This window comes from Manis javanica, chromosome 2 (genome assembly GCF_040802235.1).
Source record: "Manis javanica isolate MJ-LG chromosome 2, MJ_LKY, whole genome shotgun sequence".
Taxonomy (NCBI): Eukaryota; Metazoa; Chordata; class Mammalia; order Pholidota; family Manidae; genus Manis; species Manis javanica.
In genome coordinates this window covers 93495257-93507592 of record NC_133157.1, presented here as the reverse complement: position 1 = coordinate 93507592, position 12336 = coordinate 93495257, and the positions used below count along the sequence as shown (strand labels likewise).

General features: G+C 59.8%; 1 protein-coding gene across 3 annotated transcripts in view; it reads right to left on the bottom strand.

Annotated features, from left to right (window-relative positions):
- Positions 1 to 2035: 2035 nt before the first annotated feature.
- Positions 2036 to 12336, bottom strand: part of PHF2 (PHD finger protein 2) — a 76293-nt gene continuing 65992 nt past the window's right edge. For all 3 annotated transcript variants that reach the window (XM_036991177.2, XM_036991175.2, XM_036991178.2), the window contains 6 exons: positions 12135 to 12295; positions 7284 to 7558; positions 5735 to 5830; positions 5119 to 5228; positions 4492 to 4816; positions 2036 to 3970 (listed from right to left, as the gene is read on the bottom strand). In XM_036991177.2, coding sequence (XP_036847072.1) covers positions 3882 to 3970; positions 4492 to 4816; positions 5119 to 5228; positions 5735 to 5830; positions 7284 to 7558; positions 12135 to 12295 — 1056 coding nt within the window. In that variant the 3' untranslated portion in view covers positions 2036 to 3881. The remainder of the gene's footprint in view (positions 3971 to 4491; positions 4817 to 5118; positions 5229 to 5734; positions 5831 to 7283; positions 7559 to 12134; positions 12296 to 12336) is intronic.

Here is a 12336-nt window from a genome sequence, read left to right as displayed (position 1 = left end):
GTGCCCATCTCTACCCACCCTGGCCTCTGCCCTGGACCCCAGGCCCTCCCAGAGGATGCTGCCTTCCCAGCCCAGGGAGAGAGGGTTGTCTCTCACAAGTCCCAGACCCCAGAGTGTGCTCTTTCTGGACCTGAACCCCAGCCCCACTGGCTGGGACCCCAGGCCTCAGTTTCCCCGTTAGTAGGACAGAGCAGTCCTAGGACGGTGGGGCTGGGTGCAGGGGTGGTTGGTGGGAGGGCAAAGCTGACCCAATTATCATCACTTCCTTCTCTGAACTCACAGCACCGACCTCTCTTTGCTGCTTGAGGTCCATTGGCCCTGAGGCCCAGTGTCCCTGCGTACTGGACCCTGGACCCTTGCACTGGCCATGGACCCATCCCTGGCCCTCCCCTGCCCCCTGGTGCTCAGGCTTGGTATTTTCCCTAGCACCAAGGGGACTGTTTCCTGCAGCTTGGGGACTACCTGGGGCCACCCAAGGCTGGGTGCCCCCACAGGGATAGTGGGGAGCCCTGGGGGAGGGGGAGCTCCAGGGGCAGGAGAGCCCAGAGGAGGGGGATCCCCTGCGGAGGGGAGTAGGGGGGAACCCAAGCAGGGAGGGAAGCCTCAGAGGGGAGGAGGCATCCCCAGGGGTGGGGGAGCCTTGGGGTGGGGAGGACACTTGGGGGAGAATAAGCCTGGAAAGTGGGTAGAGGGGATCCCCAAGGGAGAATGCAGGGAGAGGGGAGCCCAGTGTTGGGGGAGCAGTCACCTGGGATGAGAAAGGATGGTGGGGACTGAGAGATGCCCTGTGGAGCCTCTGCGGACAGGCTCCCAGGACCCCCCCGAGCTGGCCCCCAGCTGCCCTGTGAAGAAGGGGCCACAGCTGGGAGGACTCTGGATCTCAAGGGCTGTCAACTCCCCACAGAAAAGTGCCAAGCTTGGGGGGCCTTGGGCCCCTCCCGACCCCTGTGGCAGGCACACCCACAGATGCAGATCCTGGGTCTATGCAGATATTCCTGGCAGGGATGAGCTGCCAGGGCTCAACCAAGGCACCAGGATTACATGAGCAGGACACAGCATGTGAGGGGCATACTAGGTGGCTGCCGGGAGCCCCTCCCCACCGGACCCCAGCTCTTGGATGGCCTGGGAAGGTCCAGTCCTGACAGCCATGCTGGGTGGCGGCGACCCAAGGAGCAGCCAGACAGCTCAGGCTTCAGGGTCCCGGCTCAGGGCCAGACAGCCTGGGCATGGCGGGAGTCTAGAGCCGGGCTGGGAGGGCTTCACAGAGTAGCCCAGGGCTGGGCACAGTCCCTCAGCCTGACATGTTACTCTGCCCTCGGGCGATCTCTCAGCTGTGTGGGCAAAGGTGGCCTGGTGGGGCTCCTGGCTTGTTCAGGATGTTGACAGGTGGGTCCAGTCCTGGCTCTGATACCTGCAAGCCTGTCTTGGAACCAAGTTCCCTGTTCACACCACCTCATCTGGGAAGTGGGTGCTGGGACTTGCCCACTCACAAGTCCAGGCCCCACTGCCTGCAGCAGGGGCCCCCCTGGAGAGGCGTAGGCCCTGTCCTTGTATAGCCAGGTCTTTCCGAGGTCACCCTAATCCTCCTTCTCTGTGCCCAGCCTGTGTATCTGCTGGGGATACTACTTTTGTTTGTTCTGAATAACATCAGATTTAAACTAAAATTCCACCCCAGTGCCTCTGGATGCCAGCCCCATGCTCACTGGGCTCAGCTAAGCTGCACACCTGTGAACTGAAGAAAGATCTTTAGGCTCCCAAGGGTGCTGGAGCCTGCGACTAGTAGAGCTGGGGTCTAGAAGGCTGCCCACTCCTGCAGGCTAGCTGGGCTGCTGTGGCTTTAGGGTCAGGGCAGTGCATGTGCCCTGTGGGCAATCAGAGGGCTTCCTACAGGGAACACTGGCTGCCCACTCTGCCACCCAGCCCTCAGAGTGTGATAAGGCCTGCCCCCTAGCCCATGACACCTCCCCTCCCAGACATCAGGAACCCCCACTGCCGAGTAGATGACGGCAAGTTAGCAGAAATGACACAGACATGGTTCTGTACAAAACCTGAAATAGTTTTACTCTTTTAAAACTTTGATCTAAGTTGCCTTAGACCTCATGGACTCGATACAAGAGTAATATGAATTGGGAAATAAAACACTTTAATAGCCACGATAAACTTTGTTAGAAATGTACATGTTGCCAAATAATAATAATAAAATTTTTAAAATAAAACAGAGAGAGAACAGCTTGATGGCTGGGTTAGATTATATAAATGTTCAACAAGGACGGGAAAGAAAACCTTCCAAAGGCCAGGGGTGGGAATCATGGGGTGGCAACCTTGTCCCCCAGCCTCTGGCCGGGCTGCCACCCCATCAGGATGAGCAGGTGGGCAGGGCCTGTGTGGAGCTGCTGCTCCTTGTGGACAGAACACCCGGGGATGGGCATATAAACAAAGCTCATAAGAAATGTACAAATATAAAAAGCTACAAACATTAATAAATTACAGCATCACAAAACACAGAAACACTTCACAAGGTGCTAGTAAAATAACCACATCCCCACCCCTTTGTCAACAAGAGGGAAAGAAAGAGCTGGTATTCAAGTTGAAGATTCCTCTCCAATCATGTCTGAAACAGGTCTCGTGTGTACTGTTTGCTTCTGTAAAGACAGATATAAGGCTGCACAGACATCACTTGTTTTTCAGGCAATACCTTAGTTCCTAAAAGAAAAAATAATTATAGTAACAGGAACAGGAAAGAAAGAAAAGGAAAAGCATCGAAACCCAACTGTTCATCATACTCGGCAAAAAACTCGTATAAATGTTAATGAAGGACCCTATAGAAAGAAATTCCTAAAGATACTCTTACTCTTATAAAAAAGAAGTTATTTAAAAAGCTATTTACATGCTACATTCTATGAAAAATATGCTTCAGGAAATACATCTAAAATTAAAATACAGGATTGCCTGAGAAACAAATCCAGCCCCTCCATGTCAACAGGTGGACACGTGGTCCAGGATCCTCCCACGCTCTCGACACCAAACGCCGACAGGTGACAGGATGGAAGTGCCAGCCATAGCATCCTCGGGCGACCAGCCACCTTCTGCCGCATCAGGGGCCTTGGCTGGGAAGTGCTTCTCAGAGTGTAGCCGCTCAGGCTGGATGGGGCCCACCCATGTGGCTTGGCCTGGGCCCCTTGAGCCCCCTATTCTGGTTGGGCAAAGCCCTTCCCTGGGACCCCAGAACAGCTCCCCTGCCCACTAACACACTGACCCTGCTGCCAGTCTATGTCCCCGAGAAATGCCCTGGGCATGCAGGGCGTGACACCCACCATCTGGCCCACCACCTGCTGGCCAAGGAGCATGGAGGCCCCTCTCCTGGCCAGGCTGAACGCTCTCTGGACTTGTCTGAGAATCACTTGGGAAGAGAAGGGGGGCGCACAACACCCCGCTGTCTCCTCCTTTTCCTCTCTAGTGTTCTTTGCCTGTTTTTAGGCCTCTGGAGGCTACCAGCCTGTGGCCAGCTCAGACTTGGGCTGGGTGAGCATTGGCTCACTCCTTCCTTGAAGGACTCGTACTCCCAGCAGAGCTGCACAGGCCCTGCAATCACACCCATGCCAACAGGTGCCTAGAGGCTGTCCTGAAACTGGAATGGTCCTCAGGCTGGCAGGGCTGTGTTTCGGGAACTGGTCACTCAAAGCAACTTGAGAAAGGACGTCTGTCGGTATCTTGAGCTCCAGCTGCTGAAGCAACAGATGCTTATGTTGGGGGAGTGGTGGCCAGGAGGAGGCCAGGCCCTCTTCGGGGCTGAGGCAGCACAGCCACCCTCCTGGGGGCTGATGTTCTAGGGGGGCTCCGGGGGTCCTGAGCGGAGCGGAAGGATCCTGGCTTTCCAAACTTTAAAGGAGCAGTTTTCCATTCCGGTGAATTTTCAAAATTTTCCCAAGCCTCTGCTTGGCAGTGGCCATGCCCTTTCTCGTACGTTTTCCTGAGGGTGGGAGGGAGACACAGAAAGTCAGATGAGACAGGGCAAGGGCACAGTGCTTAGGCGGGTGGGATCTCAGCCCTCCCTCTCCAAAATGGGCCTGTCTGCCTGAGCCCCCGAGTCACCAAGCATGGACAAAGCACCCAGCTGCATGAAGGAAGGGTCCTGCCCCCCCTCCTGGCAGCAGGAGCCACACTCTCCACGTCCGTGGCCAGGGTGCACTGACCGGAGGGGACAGTGTGGTGTCCTGGGAGCCTGCCAGCAGCCCCACCCCCATTCACACAGAGGAGCCTGGGTCACCCTGGGCTGGACAGATAACTGCTGGCCACACCCCGACTCCCAGCAGGGGCCCCCTGGTGAGTGACCCTAGTTTTCATTCTTGAAAGGGACTGTTTTGCAGTCTCAGCTCACGGTTGCGTGAGTGTGCATGCGTGGCTGCACACTTGCGCTGCGGCAGGACGCAAGCCTGCTGGCATCTGCAGTGGCCTGCGAACCTAGGCCGCTCAGGGCCACCGGGGTGGTACCTTTGGCAGCGGTGGTGTTGGGGGACGATGCAGAAGGCCGCCTCTGTGTGAGGAAGACCCCGGGGGCCATGGGCTGGGCAGTGCGGCCGGCCTGGGCTCCAGGAAAGGCACCGGCCGAGGTGTACTCGTGGTCAGCCAGGCTGCTGCTGTGCGGCTCAAGCGGGGGCTCGGGAGAGCTGGCCTCCTGCGAAGCCTGGCTGCTAGCAGTGCTGGTGGAGGCTGGGGGGGTGGAGGCCAAGACGGTGCTGGCGGAGGTGGAGGGGTCGGGGGTGTTGAGAGCTGGCTTCCTTTTGGTGTTCTTTTTCTTCCGGCTTTTCTGCTCCTCCTTTGAACAAAGCATGGGGAGGGGCCACCATACCTGGTCACAGGGACGAGCAGGCTGTCACCCCTCTCTGAGCTCCCTAGGGGAGGGCTCCTCTGCCCCCCAACCCTGCTCTGAGCTGCCCTGTGGGACTCTTGCCGCCAGTTCCAGGCTTCCCCACCCCCCACTCACAGGAACTCGGAGCCCAGAGGGGGTCAGTGATACTCGAATGACCACAAGCCTGTGACAGCTCCCAGTCTGGGGGCAGGGGGGTGTCCATGCACAGGGGGGGTGCTACCTAGACCCAGGTGGGAGACTTTCCTCACCTGCTGGGACAGCTTGGCTGCAGCAGCTGCCAGCCCAGTCTCAATGGAAGCCACTCTGGTCCCTTCCCGCACAGGCCTATCCTGCCGTGGCACCGACGGGCCAACCCTTGCTGCAGGAGAAAAGGTCCGCCCACCCTGAGCAGCTGCCTACCACCTATGCACCCTCCAGGGTGCCCCCAGCCCAGCTTGTCTCTCCCTAAGTTTGGAAAACATGAAAGCATGAACCTTAAGGGGTCCCCACAGCAGCAAGATGGGAGGGACTGGGCAGGGGTCATATGGAAGGCCCTCACCCACCAGCCTCTGTGATAGGGGCTGGGGAAAGGTGTCCCCAGGGCTGACTAGGAGGGGAAACTAGGCAGAGCCAGCCCCTCACAAGAGCTGGGGCCTTCGGGGAGCTACACCCCGCACGTGGGCTTGACGTCCTAGGAGGGAAGTGGAGCCCCGCAGGCCCCCACAGGCAGGCAGGCAACCAGAAGCGCGTGCTGGAGGGGCGGGGGCAGGGACGGGGATGGGGGTGGGGGTGGGGAGTGGGATGGGGGCAGGGTGGAGACTGGGACGGGGATGGGGGCGGGGGCGGGGCGCCCCCCCCCCGAACCCCGGCAGCCCCCGGCACTACCTGTTGGGCTGTAGGGAGCGTCGTCGGAGCCTTTCCTCTTCTTGGATCGGGACTTGAACACGGGGCTGTCCTCATCTGACTCCAGGGAGGGGTAAACTAGCGGGCAAGGGGAGGAAGGGCTGAGCCACTGGCGCAGCCACGAGGGTGGGTGCTGCAGGCCCTGTGCCTGAGCCCTGTGCCGCCCTCAGGCTGCAGAGCTCCACTCTCCCAGCACGGCTGCCGCATGGGCAGCCCAGGACCCCCAAGGTCCAGAGAAGGGCAGGGACCCACCTGACAGGAGGCCCAGAGCAGGGCCACGGGCACCAGAACAGCAGGGCCACCTGGCCTGGCCACAGCCCCACCTCCGCTGCCATTGGAGAAGATACCATAGCATGTCCGCAGAGCTGGGTGGCCCGGAGTGTCCCCAGGCCCACCTCGGTGTGTCTCTGGGGGAGGAGGCCCCACACACAGCCTGGGGGGTGCACCTATGCCCTTCAGCCACCAGGGCCTGTAGGACCTGAAGCCCCAGGAACTGCCCCGTGCCCCAGCGCAGCCCAGAAAATAGCACTTGCTCACAGCCATCTGTCTTGAGATCAAAGCAGTACCCACAGCGAGGCTGAGTACCCACCAGGGGCAGGGCCAGCCTCACCATGGGAGGGCTCTCTGGGGACAGCATGACACACAGCCGTGGACATCAGGACTGCACTAAAGGCAAGCTCTGCTCCACACGCCCACATGCCCGGGCCCTGGGGAATGGTGGGCCAGCACGCTGCACCCCAGGTGTCTGGGACATCCCCAGGCAGCTGGCCAAGGCACACAGGCAGCTCCTCACTCCTGGGTCCCTTCCTAAGGGCCACCCAGGGCCCAGAGTGCAGGACCTGGAGGGGCTATGTGGTGGCCATACCCCTGGGCAGAAGCCACAGTGCTGGTCTGGCCCAAACCCACGGCCACCTCAGAGGCAGGCCGCAGAGCCACTCTGGGTCTCACGTTCTCCATCCAGAGACAAACAGGGTGGGCATGGTCTCACCGTCTGTGCGACAGGTTGCAGCCATGTGGAGGATGGTCAGGAGGGTCCTCAGAAGGCAAAAGAGGCAGCGACCTTCCAGGCAGCAATGCACCTCCCAGGTGTGTACCCACAGACACCGCGGACACAGGTCACACAAAAGCCCTGCACCCCTACGTCCACAGAGGCACTCTTCTGATCACCACAGGTGGGAGCCACCCAAGCACCCATGAGGAGATGATGAAAACGTGGTGTCCACACTGTGGACTGTGATTCTGCCACTGAGGGGAATTACGTGCTGACAAATGCTGTGCCGTGGATGAGCCTAGAAGAGCATGCTAACAAGTGAGTCACCCACAGATGACCACGTTCTGTGTGACTGTTCACATGACATGTCCAGACAGGAGAAATCTCCTGGAGGCATCCTCAGGTGGCTGTGGTGGCGGCGGCGGGGCTCCCGAGGACGCACTATAAGGTCTATGAACCACATCTCAAGGACAGGGGCCTGACCCTGGCTCCTGGGAGGGGCCCCAGCTCCACGCAGGACTGCAGCCCACAGGCACTCACCATAGTCCGAGTCCTTGAAGCAGGCATCCAGGTGGTCCTGCTCTTCTTCGTAATCGTCCAGGTCCACACTGTTCTTAGCTGCCCTCTTCAACAGCCGCTTGCCTGCACTCTTACCACTGCCCCCGTTCTTCCGGGCACCATGGGCCGCCGCTGAGCTGCCCCTCGCCTGGCCGGTGCCCCATGAGGCCTGCAGGCAGGAGTCGGAGGCCTGCAGGTTGGCCATAGACAGCATTCCCTGAATGGCTTCCTGTGTGCTGGGGGAGGCTGGGGGCTGGCTAGAGGCAGAGAAACAGGCACTCAGCGCACAGCCCACAAGCCGTGATTCACAGCTCACTGCCCACAGCTCATGGCCAATGCTTACAGCCCACAGTCCACACCGGCAGCCCACAGCCAAGGGCCCACATCCCACGGATCCCAGCCCACAGCCATAGCCCCTGGCTCATGGCCTATAGCCCACTGCCCATGGCTCACAGCCTACAGCTCACTGCCCACAGTCCATGGCCCACAGTCCATGGCACCCACATCCTCCCACCCAGTGGCCAGCAGAGGGCATGGGGTAGATGATAGTGTTGGGTGATTACTTCCTCAAGGAAATGGCCAGCCAGCCTCTCCCATTACCCTCTCTGGAGGGAGGGCTGGAGACCTTAGGACAGAGGGACGCTGAGAAGTAACAGAGAAGGGAGTGGGAAGAAGAAGGGCCTGAAGAGGGCTGCAGATGGATGTGCCCCTGCTCCTGTCTGTGATTACGGCCGGTCTCTCCCACTAAAGCCATCAGGCAGACCAGAGGCCTCCGGGCCGCACACACGCCTCCCTCTCTTCATCACTCCAGCTGGCTCTGTGCACCCGCAGCCCAACTGCACACCCCCAGGGTGCTCTCCCATCCAGCACCCTGACATGGGGCAGGCAGCACAGCCCTCTCCCTCCCACACAAGCTTCCCCAGATGACCTGCCTCTTCTCTCCATGACTACACTAGCACCCACACCTGGACCAGCACCCACACCTGGATCAGCACACACCCACACGTGGAACAGCACACACCCACACCAGGCCCACGCCCACACATGGGTCAGTACACGCCTACACCTCGAACAGCACATGCCCACACCTGGAAAAGCACACACCCACACCTGGAACAGCACACACCCACACATGGGTCAGCACACACCCACACCAGGCCCACGCCCACATCTGAACAGCTCACACCCACACGGGGCCCATGCCCACACCTGGATCAGTACACGCCCATATCTGAAACAGCACACACCCACACATGGGTCAGCACACACCCACACGGGGCCCATGCCCACACCTGGATCAGTACATGCCCATACCTGAAACAGCACACACCCACACATGGGTCAGCACACACCCACACGGGGCCCATGCCCACACCTGGATCAGTACACGCCCATACCTGAAACAGCACACACCCACACATGGGTCAGCACACACCCACACCAGGCCCATGCCCACACCTAGAACAGCTCACACCCACACCTGGAACAGCACACACCCACACCTGGCCCACGCCCACACCTGGGTCAGCACACACCCACACTGGGCCCATGCCCACACCTGGATCAGTACATGCCCATACCTGGAACAGCACACACCCACACATGGGTCAGCACACACCCACACCGGGCCCATGCCCACACCTGGATCAGTACACGCCCACACCTGGAACAGCATACACCCACACATGGGTCAGCACACACCCACACTGGGCCCATGCCCGCACCTGGATCAGTACACGCCCACACCTGGAACAGCACACACACCCACACATGGGTCAGCACACACCCACACGGGGCCCACGCCCACACCTGGAACAGCTCACGCCCACACCTGGAACAGCACACACCCACAGCTGGAACAGCACACACCCACACCTGGGTCAGCACACACCCACACGGGGCCCACACCCACATGTGGATCAGGACGCACCCACACCAGGCCCACGCCCACACCTGCACCAGCACCCATACCCACAGCCCTGCCTAGCCTTCCTCCCTGCCAGATCCAGGCAGCAAGGAAGAAGGCCACAGGAGTCCCACCTACGATCTGGCACCCAGGCTCTCTCTCTCTCCTGCTCACCTGATATGCCCCCAGGGCTGGGCCTGCTGAAGTCACTGACCCACGCCCACCACTGGGTCTGCATCATTCTGTTGCCCACCCCTTCCTGCGGCTGCCCCCACTTCCAAGAAGCCCTGAAGTATGTTTATCAAGACCAATAAGACAAGAAGGGGGTCATAAACTTGCTCAGTAATGAGAGGTCCCCAAGACTGAGGCCAAAGGTGGAGGGGGTGCAAGCACCCAGGGCCATGGAGGCATGCTGGGACAACGCTGTCCAGACTCTGCCCTGAGCCAGGAGGCAACACGGTACTCTCTGGGCAGCCCCCCTCCGCCATCACTCCCCACCTAGCCTGAGGCACAGTGAGCTCCAGCTCTGGGGCTTCAGGCCAGCCAATCAGGATTGACAATTCCAAGCTGCAAACAATGGGAAACCAAGCCCGGTCAGACCACCTGCAGATCAGAGCTGATGCCAGTGCCCCTGCCCTGGTGCCGGCCCTTCCAGTGCTACAGCCTGCCCTGTCCATGCCTTGTGGTTAAAGGGCTGCCCAGACTGGCCAGGCGCACACAGAGCTTGGCAGCTGTACCATCCCTGATGCTGTCTGAGCAGGGACAGACACTCTGCCCCAGCAGGGACCCAGCGAGACCCAGAGCTGACTTCCACCTGCCACAGCAGGCTCTCAGGTGCCCAGGTCCCCCTGCCTGGCCCAGCCAGAAGGTCTCAGGCCCTCACAAAGCATCAGATCTCCCACAGGGATGGGAGGATGGAGGCCAGGACACCCACTGTGAGCCCCACAGAGCCAGCACAGAAGCCAGCCACCCGCCAGTGCCATCTGGACCTCGTGGTCCAAGCCCTGTTTGGCTGAAAGCTGCGCGTCCATCCATGCAGGGCCGGTGAATCAGGGAGCCAGGTCTAACCAGTGCTCATGGAAAATAATATTTTAACTTCGCATTATTGTTTCAAACCCTCTTCTTGCCCCAGCAGTAAATACTGGGCAAGCCATACACAAGAACTAACATATTTCCCTCCATTTTCTTCAGTTTTTTTTTCCAACAGCATATACTTAAAACACAGCAAATCGACCATCAAAAACTGACCTCCACTCCAGTGAGAGGCTCAGGGAAAGGAACCTCCTGCAGCAGGTGAGAAGGCACTGGCAGGGCGTGTGGGCACATGCCAGCATCAGACAGTGGTCTAGCCTGGGGCCTCACCTGGACCTTATGGGCCCAGGCATCCAGGGTGCCTGCCCAGGACCTGAGCAGCAACCAGTCACAGAGGCATCACTAGCCAGCCCTCTTCCCAGAAGAGAGGCACCCCAAAGGTGCCTTCTTGCAGCCAGGCTTCTCCTTCTAGCAAAGGGGCCTCAGGTCAGGGTCCCTCCACAGAGAGACCAGGGGCCTGTCTGCAGGAGCTGAGGCTTGCACACCCACAAAAACCACTTACCGAGGAGCAGGAACTCTGGGCCCCAAAGAGCTGGGGATGCCCCCAGACTCACGCCCTTTGCTCCATGAGAGACAGCTCTTGGGGCTGTCTGCGAACACACCACTGCACAAAGTTGTGATTTGAGAAGGAAAACATGCCATCCTTTGGTTTATGAAGAGTTGCTTTCAATCAATCCAGCCCTAACTGGCTGCCCACAGCCCCCTCTTTATAAGATGGGCTCATGCAGCCCTGGGACTTTGACTCTGGAAACACAGGCTCGGTGGCAGAGGTGGATGCGTCGAGGGCAGATCTGAGGGCACAAGCATGCCCAGGGGCCCTGCCTTCCTCAGCCAACTCTCCTGCCCCAGTGCCACTGCCAAGTGAGGCCAGCCTTCCAGGACCTCACACTTAGTCCAGTCCCGTAATCAGGGAGACAGAGATCCCACTGACTCTGCCACTGGCAGTGCAGCCTTGAGCAAGTTGCCTCAGTTTCCCCATGAACAAAGCAGGACTGAGGGGCCCCTCCCCCACTGGTGGTTGAGGTCCTCCAAGTGGGGAGGCTGCACAGGGTGCAGGCCCAGCCCCTTGGTTATCTGTCGGTGATACTTGTGGACATTCCACATGAAAAGAAAAATGGCCAAAATGCTTAAAAACAAAATTTGGGATGGAGAGAGAATTTGGGACCATCAGGAGAAAAAGGATCCCCAATCCATGCAATCCATTTCTCCTGAGTCAGAGGATGGGGCGGGCAAGCCGAACAGGGAGGACCGCCACCAGCCACCCACTGGCATCTCCCACAGAACAACTCAAGCCTGTGGCAAGTGGGCTCCAGGCCCAGGAGGACTGGCTGCAAGTCTGGCCCTCTCAGCCTCCCTGTCTGGCTTGGCTCCCACACGAGCCAGTGCTGCAGTTGTCGGGGAGCTGGCCAAGCAGCCCCTCCCTGGTGGGGGCCCCAGGGCCCACCTCAGAAGTCCTGTCTTCCTTGCCATGGGGCAAGGTCCCTGCGGGAAGCCAGCATTCAGGTTCCAGAGAGGCTCACCCACTGCCCTGAAACAGGATGCTGGCATGCACTGCGGTGCTCCTCATGGTGTTTTTATGTGGACACAGTCCCTGTCTGCAGCAGCCCCAACCACCCCACGCACCACGCCCTGCAGGCCCTGCTTCCCTCAGACTCCTCCCAACACAGCCCTGCAGCCGACTCTGTCCAGGGTCTGGGACTAGACCCAGAGGCCCCATCTTGAGAGTGGAGTGCCCCTCCCAGGAGCTCCCAATGCCAGCGCCCCCTCTGGCTCCCCAGCTCTGCAACACACCAACAAGCCTCACGCCCCCGCCCAGCCGCGGTGCTGCTGGCGACCTGCTGGGGTTGTAGTCCAGCGCGCCGACCTCCTCGCTGGCCTGCAGCAGGTCCAGGATGCCTGCCGCTGAGCCCCCGCTATCCTTCTTCCCCTTGGCACTGCGGGTGGGCTTGGTGTCCGTGTCAATGTGCAGAGAGCCCTCATCAGAGGAGTCACTGTGCTGCGGAGACACAGCAGCATGTCAGAGAAGGTGCTGAGGGG